Source organism: Acomys russatus, chromosome 19, assembly GCF_903995435.1.
Source record: "Acomys russatus chromosome 19, mAcoRus1.1, whole genome shotgun sequence".
Taxonomy (NCBI): domain Eukaryota; kingdom Metazoa; phylum Chordata; class Mammalia; order Rodentia; family Muridae; genus Acomys; species Acomys russatus.
In genome coordinates this window covers 37,521,877-37,535,875 of record NC_067155.1, presented here as the reverse complement: position 1 = coordinate 37,535,875, position 13,999 = coordinate 37,521,877, and the positions used below count along the sequence as shown (strand labels likewise).

Here is a 13,999-nt window from a genome sequence, read left to right as displayed (position 1 = left end):
CTGTATTAAGCTTCCTGTCCTGCAGAGCGGGCAGCCAGTGCGGGCCTTCTGCACTGGGAGGCCCAGTTAACCCACAGCTCTCCTTAGTGGTGGGTGAACCCTCGCAGGCACCCCTCTGGTAGCTCCCTGGAGGCCTGACACTTCAGAGATGGGTAATGCAGCCCAGGCTCTGACCAGGTTAGGTTGTTTATTTATGGTTCTTTTCGTTTTGTTTTTGTATGTATGCCTATGGAGGTCAGAGGTCAACCTCAGCTGTCATTCCTGGGGCACTGTCCACCTTGTTTATATAAGACAGGGTTGTTGGCCCCCCCTTGGGGGGTATGTGTGTGGCCTGAAATGTGTAAGTAAGCTAGACTCTCCTTTCCCTTTTTGACAGTCTTTGCTTTGTAACCCCAGTTGACTCAGAATTTGCTATTTAAGCCACAACAGCCTTGGATTTCCATCTGTCCTCCTTGCTTCTGCCTCTTGAGTGCTCAGATTATAGAAGGGCACCACCATGACCAGCCAGGCTATCTCTTGTGTTTGTTGTTGTTTTTTTTAAGGACAAGATCTCATGTATTCCAGGGTTGCCCTTCAAGTCGCTATGCAGCCAAAGACAGCCTTGAACTTCTGACTCGCCCTGCTATGCCTCCTGAGTGCCGGGATTGCATGTGTGCGCAATAATACCTCTGGTTTCGTGGTGGAGGATGAAACGCAGGGCTTCCTGAATTTAGGCAAATGCTTTAAATGGCATCCTTTCCATTTTCACATTGGACAGCAGTTTCACGTTGGAAAGCAGCAGTCAGGTTGCTTTCCAGGGACAGCTCCGTTTAGGCGCCTCTAGGACCCGGGAGCCACGGGTTGTGGAAACTACAAACTTGGATGAGGGCAGGTGCGCCCCTCCGTTAAGGCGGCCCTGGCTGGCCAAGGGGACTGTCCTTTCGGGCTGGGGGCGGAGCCTGAGGGAACTAAGCATCCTCGCCAAGAAAAGGGCGGAGCTACAGGCGCTGTGGGTCGGGAGAGGGGGCGGGCCTAACGGCGGTGCTCGGCGCAGGCGGGGGCGGGACTACAAGAGCAGCCCCCAGGGGCGGGACGGGGTCACGTGTGTACACAGCCCCTACGGCGTGCGCGCCGTGAGCTCCGCTACCTCCTGCGAGCCTAGCTGCCCGCCCGCGGACCGTGCGCGGGCCGCCGCCCAGCGAGCGGTGAGTGGGGCTCGGGGCGGGGAGCCTCGAGAGCTCCATCCTGGGCGGGAGGGGACCGCGCCAGGCTGCGCTGGGCGGGCGCCAGGGGCCGGGCGCGCGGTCCGGAACCCCCGGCGGGCGGCGGGTTTGTTGCCCGCATAGGCAGACTGGCTCTCCTGGGACGCTAGGGTTACCGCTTTCGTCTCTTTCGATGGTTTTAGAGCGTCAGGAGGTTTGGAACCTGTGCGTAGAGATAACGGAACTTGCGCCATGCGCCCTGGACAGTCACTGGGCACGGGAGGCAATGCCAGCAGCTAGAAACTTCAGGTGAAGGGTTACAGCAGGCATACTGACTAGGGCTAACTTAGTACCCGCTGTCCAGAACAGCACCTGCTACTTTAGGGCGCGTGCCCCGTCTGTGATTACGTCCTTGAGAGTTGCATTCCTGCTCCTGTCCTGACCCAGCAGCTGGACATCTATGTCACCCCACATCCTCGAATGTATTAGAGGCATTGATGACCCGAGGGCAAGCTGGCTTTAAAGAACTGTAAATTAATACCATCGAAACAGTTCTGGATATGTCCCGAGGCCAGTCATGCACAGGGGACCAGACACTATCACTGAGAATACAGAGAAACTATTAATGATTATACCAAGGGTACGGTCACATTACCCATGACCTGTCATGTAGCTCTTTGAAGAACTACCACAAGGTCCAGAGTAGACTTGGTGTCCCTGTGATCCCTGAAAGGGGTCATGAAGAAGGGTGAGACTCGTCCACCCAATCCAATGTGAAGGAATATGGGGACTTAGGTCAGGATGTGTAGGCTGAGCAGATCTACACGGTACTGGGTATAAGTGATAATGTGCCAAGTTGGTGGGGGAGGGACGCCTGTGTGGGTCACAGGCTGGAGGGAGTGGCTTGCTGCTCCCTGGCCTTTCTCTCCTCACCTGGTGATGTCCCTTGGAATTCTGAGGTGCTAACGAGTCCCTCCTTTAATGACCCAAACATCCCAAGACACGTCAAGACCATGCGTCCTGGGAGTGGGCGTCCACAGGTCTACATTGTAAGTGCTCATGACTGAACTGGCTTTCCTTAAACTTCCTCCTGCCTGTGGGCTCTTAGCTTCCCTATAGCCAAAGCTGGGCTTTCTCTGACCTACAAATCTGACTGGCCAGCACTGGGTCACATCCGTCCAGGGCCTCTCAAAGGCCCAGGACTCCAAATACCACAGAGGCTTCAAAAAGTAGGGGTGACTCAGTTTGCAGAGAGAAGTAGTGAGTTTTTTTCTGGTTTGAGGTGTTGCTGACAGGGTCCCCCCACTACTCCCCTTGGAGACAAGGTCTCTCTGTATTAGCCTTGGCTGTCTTGGGCCTTGCTTCGTAGTTCAGGCCGGCCTTGAACTCACAGAGATCCGTCTGCCTCTGCCTCCCGAGTGCTGGTATTAAAGGCATGCACCACCACGCCAGGCCCCCATCCCCATCTTAAGACAAAGCAGAGGGGCAGGGTGACATGGAACAGACAGTCTGCACCCCAGTGTCCACCGTGGGGGGCCCTCTCATACATACCAGCAGGAGGAGTGCCTAGGAGTTTCCCCATTTGAGTTAGGACCAGTGTAAACCCAGCAAACAAGCGACTGTTGTGATCAGAGCAAATGTGACATGTCGAGCAAAAATAACCACCAAAGCCATGATAAGATCTGTGGCTTTGAGCGCTTCCCTGCAGGTGAAGCCACACCCAGTTCTTTTAAAAGCTGAGGTTATTGGGAACCCAGGCGGGGGTGGGTGTGTGTGCATGCCTACCTAGTGACTGGAATGGAGACTTTATCTGTTCTGAGTTTTCTCCTTGCAGTTCTGAGGATGCCTCTAATTTATTTTGTTGGTGCGCGCGCGCGTACACACACACACACACCCGTCTTATGTCTAAAAAGGCCTCAAATCATGTCCAAGTTAGTGAGTAAACTGTGAGCAAAAAAAAAAAAACGGGTTCTATATTCCTCCAGGGAAAAACGAAGCCCAGGGTCTCACATAGGCATCCTGGCTGCTCCTAGGCAGGAGCAGTTTGGTTTCAGCCTGACTGTCCCCCACCCAGCTTTCTGGCAGCTGGCAGAGACAGGGTGCTGTGCTCAAGGCACATGAGGCAGGCTGCCTGGTCCAGGGCATCTGAGCGACGAAGCCTGGCCCACTCTCCTTCCTCTGCATTGTCAACTGTTAAAAGCAAAAGGCGATGAGAATCAAAACCACTTGTGTACGTCATTTGGCTCTTATCACATGCCAGGAAGGCACAGGGGCGGATACAGGAATCAGCCTGCCCAGTCCACGTGCACAGAAAGCCTGTCACGGCCTCTGCCTTCCTGACTTGTGAGTTCCTATGGCTAAGTGTTGTTTGCCAAGGCTCCTGAGTGTCACTACAACGGGAAACGAACGCCTAGAAGTCAAATTTTGAAGCACTTTGTTTTAAAACATGCAGCTGAAGTTAAGAGTCTCCTGCTGCACAGCAAGCGGGTCGCCTTCCAATGACCCATCAGGCCCACAGTAGCTGAAGGCGTGCTGTGATCTTTCACATAGAAGTCGGAATGACGGAGTTAGGGCCATGAGTCCAGTCTGCTGTCCTTCCGTTTACATTATCTCCAGCCAGGCAATGGGGCGTAGCAGAGAAGCCACCCATCTGCAAAGGCGCCACAGAGTGGGATGGGAGATGATGTCAGCCAGTGCCTGGCTGAGGGCCTGTGGGGGACAGGGGTCGCAGAGGTGTTCCTAAAGGTACACTCAAAGATCCACCAGATGGACAGGGAGCAACGACCTGGGTAGGTCAGGACCCGTAGTGAAATATATAGAATTCTTCCTCCTTCCCCACCTTTCTCTCAAGACAAGGTTTATCTGTGTGTAGCCTTGGCTGTCCTGGACTCATAGATCAGGCTGGCCTTAGACTCACAGAGATCGACCTGCCTCTGCCTCCCGAGTGCTGGGATTAAAGTGCACCACTATGCCTGGCCTCCCTCTCTCTTTCTGATGGTTGGGGATGGAATCCAGGACCTCACTGAACATTGCAGGCAAGCAGTCTACTGCTGAGTCACCCCCAACCCCTCACTGGGGGATTCTAGGCAGATGATTTCCTGACAAGCCACACCTCCCAGCCGTCTTTTTGCTTTGAGACATGGTCTCTCCCAGACTGACTTTGAACTTGGGACTCTTCCTCCCCTAGCCTCCCGAGTAGGTAGGATGTCAAGCTTGTACTGTGGCACCTGGTACACAGATGGTGCCAGCCCACATCATGGAGCAGTGGGTCACAGTGATGCCCATAAGCAAGAGAGGCAAGAGATGAAACACGGAGGATTGAATGAATCTGCTCCAGCCACGTGGGACCAGGAAGACCCTCTGGGTCTGGGGCCACTAACACTGTCAGTCTCCTCTGGGAGCTGTTGCCTCTGGCCGCTAGTGTCACAGGAGATCACTATTTTCCACTCAGTTTGGTCATGTTATTGCTAGGGAAACTGACTAGTAACAAGCTAATTTGGACCCCATGGTCAAAAAAAAAAAAAAAAAATTCAGTGTCTGGCCTTTAAATGCTTTCAAAGGCAGCTAAAGAACGGACTCTTGTCCTTGTCGACTGTGACCATGAGCAGGGTCAGTGCTGTACCTGTGCTGAGCAGGGGGCCCACGAGGGGCCCAAGTGGCTCAGAGCCTCTAGAATTTTAAGTTTGGAGCATAAAACAACCCTCCCCCACCCCCCACCCCGCAGCCACTTCCCTTCCCAGTTCCACATTCCTTGGAAAGCAGTGAATATAAGCCAGTGAAGCCAATTATTTACACTGTAGTTTAATACTAGACAAACATCAGGAAGCTCGCTGTGCCATCATCAGGCCCCAAGCCAGAGCAGACTACATTTGCAGAGCCTCTGCCACCTGACGGCCATGTAGGGGTAAGCCGGGGCCCCACAGTGAATTCTGGAAGGTCTTTCTTGACATTTGCCCTAGTGGCTGCACCTCCCATCACCCATGAAGGCTCACACGCAGAGTGGGGCCACGTGCTCTTATGCCTGCCCCCCCTTCCTCTTCCCATGTGTCAGTTGACAGAGTCTGAGGGAAAGGTCACAGACCAGCTTCTGTTGCTCGGATGACAGCCAGGGGGAAAACTAGAGATCTCCGTCCAGTGTTTCCTGGGTTTAGCAGGCTCCATGGTTTCTTATATCCCCCCTTCTCGCTCCCCACCCGGCACCTATATGCTTTGGAGGAATTTCCTACTCTAAATCTGGGAAAACCAAGGGACAGGATGGCAGTGACCTTCCTAATCAGAGAGGCACAGTCTGTAGGCGGGAGGGCTGGCAGGAGAGCCTCAGCTTCTGTTCCTGCCTGTCACAGGAAGAGGGGCTGAGCTCCCAAGTGCTGTGCACAGGCTTGTAGCAGAGGCTCACAGCCTCACTACCCCCATGCCCATTTTCACACTCCATCCTATAGCACAGCATACAGCAATCAGGCCTGGGGTCTAATCAGTGTCTGTAGGTAAGGATGCTATTTAGGACTTGGCATAGTGGCTCATGCCTGTAATTCCAGCATGCAGGAGGCGGAGGCGGAGGCAGGAGGATCATGAATTCAAGGTAAGCCTGAGCTTCAGAGTGAAACCCTGTTTAAAACAACTACACCATCCCCCAAGCCTCTATTTAAGGCCAGCACAAGTGTGACTGAAGCACCCTGATGTGACAAGGTAGGGACATAGAGGTCCCAGGTTCCCTGTAGGGACAGCACCCACTGTGTACCTATTCCTGTCCTATTCTAGCACTCAGGCCCAGGGGCCACTCCCGTTGGCATAGTTAAGGAAAAGAGCACCCACACTGTGGTTTCTCTGGTGCTCAGGACCCCAGGTCCCTTGCTGTTCCCCACAGGTGCTACAGGGTGGCTGGGCAGTGGGGCCAACATCACAGGGTGGTGTTCCACTCAGACTTGCCTGCATCCAGCTCTAAGCAGGGACCTGTTGATTGACAACATAGTACCGCAGGGTGCCCTGAGCTACCTACTGAGACTCTAGTCTCAACAAAACCCAAGACTCCCAAGTTTTGTCCTCAGGACCTAGAGTGAGGTGGGACAGTCTTGACCTGGACAGGTACTTCTTAGGAATTGCCAGTCATCAGAGAAAAACCCCATCTTGCAGGTCTGTGTGGGTGGGAATCCAGATGATGGACGGATCGAATCTTTCCTTATGCTAACTGGGCTTCGGGAAGACATTCCTGCCTTCCATTCTGGGGGGGGGGTGTGTGAGGGGGGGTGGCACTGGACATGGAGGACTGCTCAGCAGGACACCCATAGCCAGGCCCTCAGAACCCCAAGGGTGGTATCTGAGGGAAAGAGAGCCACCGCCTAGGCGCCCACCAGCCTGCTCGGCTCCACGCCCTAATTAGGCCTCACCCCACCCAGATGGAGGCGGCACTCATTATCCGGCCTTTCTGTGGGGCTTGGAAGGGTGATGAACAGGTTGGCTGAGGTCATCCTAGAGTCAGCGAGGCAGCTTGGGCAGGAAGCAGGAATGCAGTGCCCCGAGTTCTTCTTTGGTAGCTATTCTGAGCTGCCACCCTGGCTGGGGCGAGGGACAGCCTTTGTGACACCCACTGCCATTCCCTCCAGTCTTCTTTCCACACCTTGCTCAGGCCCCAGGGCAAGTCTCAGTGCCGGCTAGACTTGTCACTCACAGGAAGAGAAGCCTCCTTGGTCCTGAAGCCTGGGTGGGTGGGTGGGTGGGTGGGTGGGTGGGTGGGTGGGTGTGTGTGTGTGTGTGTGTGTGTGTGTGTGTGTGTGTGTGTGTGTGTGTGTGTGTGTACAGGAACATGAGAGCCAGGGATCATTACTCATGTCCTCTTTCTTTTTGGTTTTTCGAGACAGGGTTTCTCTGTGTAGCCTTGACTGTCCTGGACTCACCAGGTTGGCCTTGAACTCACAGGGATCCACCTGCCTCTGCCTCCCGAGTGCTGGGATTAAAGGCGTGCGCCACCACGCCCGGCTCCCATGTCCTCTTTCATTGTTCTCCATTTTATTTTATTTATTTATTTTACTTGTTTTTTTTGTTTTTTGTTTTTTTTTAATGTACATTGGTGTTTTGCCTGCATGTATGTCTGTGTGAAGGGTGTCAGATCTTGGAGTTACAGACAGTTGTAAGCTGCTATGTGGGTGCTGGGAATTGAACCTGGGTCCTTTGGAAAAGCAGTCAGTGCTCTTAACCCCTGAGCCATCTCTCCAGCCCCCTCCATTTTATTTTTGAAGACAGCCTCATGGAAGCTGGAGCTCACCAGGTCATCTAGATGGGCTGACCAGCACGCTCTGGGGATCTGCCTGTCTCTGCCTCCGCAGTGCTAGCGTTTCAGACATGTATATGTCAGGTCCTCGTGTTTGCACAGCAAGCGTTTTACCAACTACTCCGCCCCACCCCCTTACTCTTTTATGAATGTAATTAAGAAAACAAAAGCAAGTATGAAAGAGGGCAGGTGAATCACTATATCATTAATGAACTTGCTAACTAACTGCAGTCCTCTTGGGTAGCCTTAGGCCTGTGCGGCCCTAGCTCCTTTGCCCTTGTAGCCAAGGTTCCCTAGGCTTGGGTCAGGGGATGGCCAGAACGAGTGCCACCAGAGACAGAAGAGACCAGGAGCCCCACTGATGGTGTGGGGGGCCACTCAGAGCTGGCAGGAAGACCGGGCAAGGCTGAGCTGTGATTGGGAGGAGCCTGTGGCTGCCAAGCCAAGACTGGCAACCAGCAGGAGTGACAGGGCATTGAGTAGGAGACAGGGTCAGGGACTGGCCTGGCTTGAGAGGCGTGACTTGGTGCTGTGTCTGAGGGGTGTGGGAGACCTGAGGACAAGTGGCAGGAGTTGTGGGGGAGGGTTTCGGGGATGGGAACAGTCAGAAGCAATAATGGAGGGAAGGTGTGATTAGGGCAGGGTCTCGTGGAATCACGGGGTGGGGGGGTGGGAGGGGGGAGGAGGAGGTCAGTGCTGGCAAAGACAGCTGAACGATGAGGGGCAGGTAGGGTGTGCCTGGGCTGGGCCGGTGGGCAGTGCTTTGTGACTTGAGGAAATATTTGCTCCCTGGTCTGCTAAAGAGGCCCTGGTAGCACTTGGCAGGACCCCAGGCGTTGGGTTGGGAATGAACATTGCGCGCTCTCAGGCGGCTTGCAGATGAAAATGGACAGTATGTAACATGTGTTGGGAGCACTCTCCTGGCTGGGCCTCTACCTCTGCTGTCTCCATATCGCTGCATGGGGTGGCACCTCCCCGTCGCTGGACAGAGTCAGACAGCACTTGACAGGCACAGAGTACCCCTCTGTGGAGACCACCAGACAATTTCTCCCCAGCCCCTTGACTGGTTTGTGATCCAGTTTCTCAGGAAGGAAATTGCCAGATGGCCTGGCTAACTGGAAAGACAGCTTAGTCCAGGTGAGAGGGTGGAAACCCCAATTATTGTTCCCTGGCTACAGGAAGTCCATCTTCTCCAGCAGCAAGGGGAACAGGAAGGAAGCCAAGATGCAGGGAGACAGGAACCCCGAGAGGCTGTGAGTTCATCCACACCCACACACCATGGGGGCGAGCCCTCAACCCCCACCCCAGTGCCCTTCTGTGGCTAGGGAGGGTTGTTGGCAGAGACCACTAGACACACCGAGACACTAGTGTTAGGTGCCCACAGCCTCCACAGGTGGTGCCCGACTGTAGGATGCCCCAAGAGGAACTGAATGGACTCGAGGTCCCAATGGCCAGAGCTCTACAGCCAAACACAGAGACCAGCTGTGGTGCAGGGGCCTTGCCTGCTGCTCCCAGCATCATTTAGGCCATCCCTAGCTGTTCCTCCCCAGGCCGCAGCCTACACCTTAAGGTGGGGAGGGAACACTCTCAGGGTGGCCACAGGGACATTCCCAGGGCAGAGAAGATGAGATGAAGGCCCTAGTGATACTCTGTCAGACCTACGCCTCTGACGTGGATGGTGCAGCCCACACAGCCGCTATGCTCTTGGGATCTCCCAGTTAGGCCTGCTGGGAGGAAGCACCTCCCAGGAGCAACATCAGGGCAAGCAGCAAAGAACAGCATTTTTAGAAAATAAATGAAAGCAAGCATTATTATGGCTTTTTATTTTTCATTTGAAAAGTTGTGACGAATAAGAAAATTCCAAAGAGCAGTTAGCCCCAGCTTCTAGGCGAAGCTATCAGCTGGTCAGCACCCACAAGCTGGCAAGAAGCACGCCCCTCTGCAATGCCTTGCAGGCTGGATAAACGGCACTGTGCAGCTCTCAGACCCAGGGGCCGGGCTGTGGCAGGCAGCATGTGAATACAGAGGGAATTCTAACCAGACAGACACTGGTCCACACGTTACTTTCCCTGAAGCCCAGCTCCTAGCCGAGCGAGGGCCCTGAACCCTACCTCTTGCTCCACTTCTTGCTGCAAGCCATTAGCAGTCTGGGCCACTGCTGTGCCCACGAGGATGCATGGGGGACACAGTGGGCCAAGCAGCCCTGCCAGGCATGCATTCTGTTGCCAAGTAGTAGCTCCTGTCTGCTCTTGTGCCACCCCCCCCCAACAGGTCACATGCACGCACATCTGGAAATGTGCGTGTGGGAGGTTTCGGACCCCCTGTCCCAGCTCTGATGTTTTCAATTCTAAGCCTGCCCTGTGCCACCGCTGTGCCTTCAAAGAGCCTTGTGTGTCCCTGGGCCTGCAGTGAAAGCAGCCAGCATCTCTATGGCGGAGTCTCAGTGAGGTCCAACTATTCTGTCCTTAATTCTGTGGACAAACGTCTCTTCAGTTCATTTCCTCAAGGGAAAAGGGAACTCAGGAACGAACTAAACTGTTCTGGACCTGAGCTGCCTGGACCCAACAACCTGCCAGCCCGCCCTCCCTGCCCAGGGGCTGGATGCTGTGTACGGCAGATGCAGAGTCTTCATGCCCCCCCCCCCAGCCCCCCAGCACCCTCATCAACACAGAGCAGAGGATGTGAGCACACTTGATCTACAGGGCAGACTGTGCAAGTGCCGCCTCTCCTCTCGAAACCAGCTGTAAACACAGATAGGGAGGGGCCTCCGTGCCTGCCAAGGGAGGCAGCAACTTTGTGAGTAATTGACTCAAGGAAAACAAGTGCAGCAAGAGCGTGTGTGGCGCTCACGCGCGTCGCTGGCTGCTGCTGCTGTGGTACGGTGGCTGGGGTTCCCGAGAGAGGTCCCAGCCCTGCCATGCTGCCTGCTGCTAGCCTCTGGAGCCCACAGTACAAAGGAAGGAGGGACTTGAGATAAAGGTAGGAGCCTGGCAGCACTCATTGCTGCTGCCTGAGCGGGCCGGGGATGAGGAGGCCAGGGAGGGCAGCTGCGTGGGAGGAGAGAACTAATGACCCGCCACCACCGACATGGAGGGACGGAGCAGGATCTGAGTTCTTGGACAGGTCTAGTCAATATATGAAGTGCTGTAGATGCAGGGTCTGAGTGAGTAGGGCACAGTCCCCCGTCATCGGTGTTGAGGAACTTGCTCTCATCAGAGGACCCTGTGGGCTCTCACAGCCTCTGTCTCCACGCTGAGGAGGAGGGTTAAAAGGGGACCAGGTGGGAGAATCTCCAGAAAGCCTGGGTCCATAATGCTACACAAGACCAGGTCAGCAGGAATGTGGCAGTGGGCTGGTGGCCAGGAGAGGACAGAATACTTGCTAATGTCCACCCACAGTGTCCCCAGAACACCCGCCGTTTCCTGAGGACTGGCATGGTCTGGTGGATGAGGCACATGGATGTGTACTCCTGTTCATCCACCATTTGCCGTCAAAGCCAGGCAGCCTGGGAGACACTCCTTTGGGAGTTGGAACGACCCTTTCACAGGAGATAGCAGATATCTGGGCCATCTGTGCTCAGTGCTCAGGGGAGGCACCACAGACCAGAAGGAAACAGAAAAGCAGACCCCGCAGAGGTGACCAGCAATGACAAGAGATGCCACAAAGAGGCACGTTTCAGGAGTGGGCCGGAAGGCTGGTGCTGGTGTATGCTCTAGGCCCCCACGAAGCAGGCAGGGGTCAGCAAGTGAAATCCATGTCTGGTGGAGGATGCAGGGAGCAGCACTTGTCCTTGAAGGAGGGCAGGGCGCCGCCCCACCCCGCCCCACCCCACTGCCCTAAGCTGCTGGGGGCACAGGCGACACTGCAGTGTCCTTACTTGGTGGCCTTGCATGTGTGTCTGAATGAGGGTTTCAGCATCACCTGCTGATGTCCAGAATCCTGTGATACACCTTATCATCAGGGGGGTGGCTGCCACTGGAACAGACTATAGAGTGAGACTCCCAGTTTGCTCCTATTGAGCCGCCCCACCCCACCTGCTGTCAGCCTGTGCACCTGTAGTGTCCCTCCGCTCACTGCCTTGACCCACAGCACAGTCAGGACCCTCCTGGAGGCTGTGGAGAACAGGCCTGAGGTCACATAGCTTCCTCCCAGGGGGGGGGGGACCCAGGGCATGTGGGACCAGTGCCAACACCAGCAGCCCGGTTTCCTAGCTTTGTCCCCGCACTCTGGGAAACAGGAACATTTGCTTCCAGTGTGTCTGTTCGGGGTGCTCTTTCATTTTTGATTTTATGGGCAGGAGGTCTGGTTGGGCTGAAGTACAGTTTGAATGTAAAGCCCTCCCCCCAGCTTCCCCCTGCCCCCCACCCCCACTAAAGAACTGGGTGTCCCTGAAGAACAGTCACAGAGGAGTGCTCTCTATAGATCCACTGGCCAGACTCCTGCTCAGATTGACAAGACTGCAACACAGGCTCTGTGCTGCCCCATGGGTCAGTGACCCTGGGGGAGGAAAGGAATGCCTGGGCTCACCCAGGCCTCCCACATGTCCAGGCCCTGGTGGATTTGGGTGCCCACAAACCCAGCAGGCTTTAAGAGTCACTATAAAGGGGCGAGCCCGTTTGAGGAAAATTATGTGGGCATAATGGAGCGAGTGTCTGTGCTCAGCTCCCAGGCTGCATCAGCCTCAGAGGCGCCCGGGCCCTTCTGCTTCTACACACTTCCAGGGCGGTAGCTCCCCCAGGCTCTGCTCACAGGCTACAGTCAAGCGCTACAGGTGTACGACACTCGCATCTCATGTTTGCATAGCTTCTGCTGGTACAGCCTGCTGGGGGGCGGGAAGGAGGGAGGGAGGGAGTAGACATCAGGTGGGGAGGATGGTGGCTGGGGCAGCCTGGGACTGCCGAGTGGTTTGGGGTTCTGTGGGCTCTATCTCCAGACAGTCTCCCAACCAGTGCCAAAAGGCAGCAGTCAGTAGCTTTGCTGGTGGTGAAAAGCCATGGGCACAGCTGGTATAGTCATGGCACAGGAGGGCACATGTAATATACTTCTAATCGTTTCTGCTAAAGCCTCTCTGATGGGTCACCCAGGACTTTGATTTCCTTGAGAAACAGTTCAGGAGTCTCACCATAGCTATGAATGTCCTTGAAGTCTCTGAGACCTGGCTACAGCAGCCTGGCTTGGAGTCTCCTGCTTGCAGAAAGATACATGCACGCGCGGCGAGTGTGACTAACTCTGTCCTTTCTCTTTCAACAGAGCTGCAAAGCTGGGGTGAGCTGCCATGTGGAGCTGCGGCCCACTCAACAGCACAGCGTGGGGTGATGAGCCGCTGTGCCGGAACCTGCGCCTGGGGCTGTGGGTCCTCTCGCTGCTCTACCTGGGGGCAGGTGTCCCCGTGGGCTTAGGCTACAATGCCCTTCTGGTGCTGGCCAACCTGACCAGCAAGAACACCATGACCATGCCTGACGTGTACTTCGTGAACATGGCCGTGGCAGGGTTGGTGCTCACGGCGCTGGCACCTGCATACCTGCTGGGCCCCGCCCACTCCAGGTGGGCCCTGTGGAGCCTCAGCAGCGAAGCCCACGTGACACTGCTCATCCTGTTCAACGTGGCTTCCCTGGTGACCATGTATTCCACCGCACTGCTGAGCCTTGACTACTACATCGAGCGTGCCCTGCCTCGCACCTACATGGCCAGTGTGTACAACACCAGGCACGTGTGCGGCTTCGTCTGGGGAGGGGCAGTGCTCACCAGCTTTTCCTCCCTGCTCTTCTACATCTGCAGCCATGTGTCTTCCCGGATCGCCGAGTGTGCCCGGATGCAGAACACGGAGGCTGCTGACGCCATCCTTCTGCTCATCGGCTATGTGGTGCCAGGTCTGGCCGTGTTGTATGCGCTGGTGCTCATCTCAAGAATCGGGAAGGAAGACACGCCCCTGGACCAGGATGCCAGCAGGCTGGACCCCTCGGTGCACAGGCTGCTGATGGCCACTGTGTGCACGCAGTTTGGGCTCTGGACACCTTACTACCTAAGCCTGGGGCACACGGTGCTGGCCTCACGGGGCAGGACCGTAGAAGGGCATTATGTGGGCATCCTGCAGGTTGCTAAGGACCTGGCCAAGTTCCTGGCCTTCTCAAGCAGCTCTGTGACACCACTGCTCTACCGGTACATCAACAAAGCCTTCCCCAGCAAGCTCCGGCGGCTGGTGAAGAAGATGCACTGTGGGCACCGGCACTGCTCCCCTGACCCTGGGGGGATACAGCAGGTGATGGCACAGGCGTAGTTAACCCCTCCCCGGTCCTGTGTCCTAGGAGAGGACCTGACCATGAGGAACACTAAAACTCAACTGGACGCATAGCACTTTGTTCCCCGCGCACAATGGCGCTTCTGTCCCCAGGACCCACGCTGGAGCCAGGATGGCGCAGGGGGTGCATTTCTCTTGATGTTTTGTGTTTCCCCCTAAAAGGCCAAGGTTTCCACTTTTAGCCTTAAGCTGCATTGTGGACAGCGGCAGTGCTCCGTGTGAACAGGCTGCTTCTAACTAACCTTGCCACCCTAC

The 13,999-nt window shown here is 55.5% G+C and overlaps 1 protein-coding gene across 2 annotated transcripts; it reads left to right on the top strand.

Annotated features, from left to right (window-relative positions):
• The first annotated feature begins 1,071 nt into the window (after nucleotides 1-1,071).
• Gpr146 (G protein-coupled receptor 146) lies at nucleotides 1,072-13,999 on the top strand. 2 transcript variants are annotated; one of them, XM_051161141.1, is made up of 2 exons: nucleotides 1,072-1,184; nucleotides 12,697-13,999. In XM_051161141.1, exon 2 carries the CDS (start codon nucleotides 12,722-12,724, stop codon nucleotides 13,721-13,723), a length of 1,002 nt encoding a protein of 333 aa, XP_051017098.1. In that variant the 5' UTR covers nucleotides 1,072-1,184; nucleotides 12,697-12,721; the 3' UTR covers nucleotides 13,724-13,999. The 2 variants fall into 2 exon arrangements, with proteins under 2 accessions (XP_051017098.1, XP_051017099.1); XM_051161142.1 differs by lacking the exon at nucleotides 1,072-1,184 and adding an exon at nucleotides 10,308-10,425.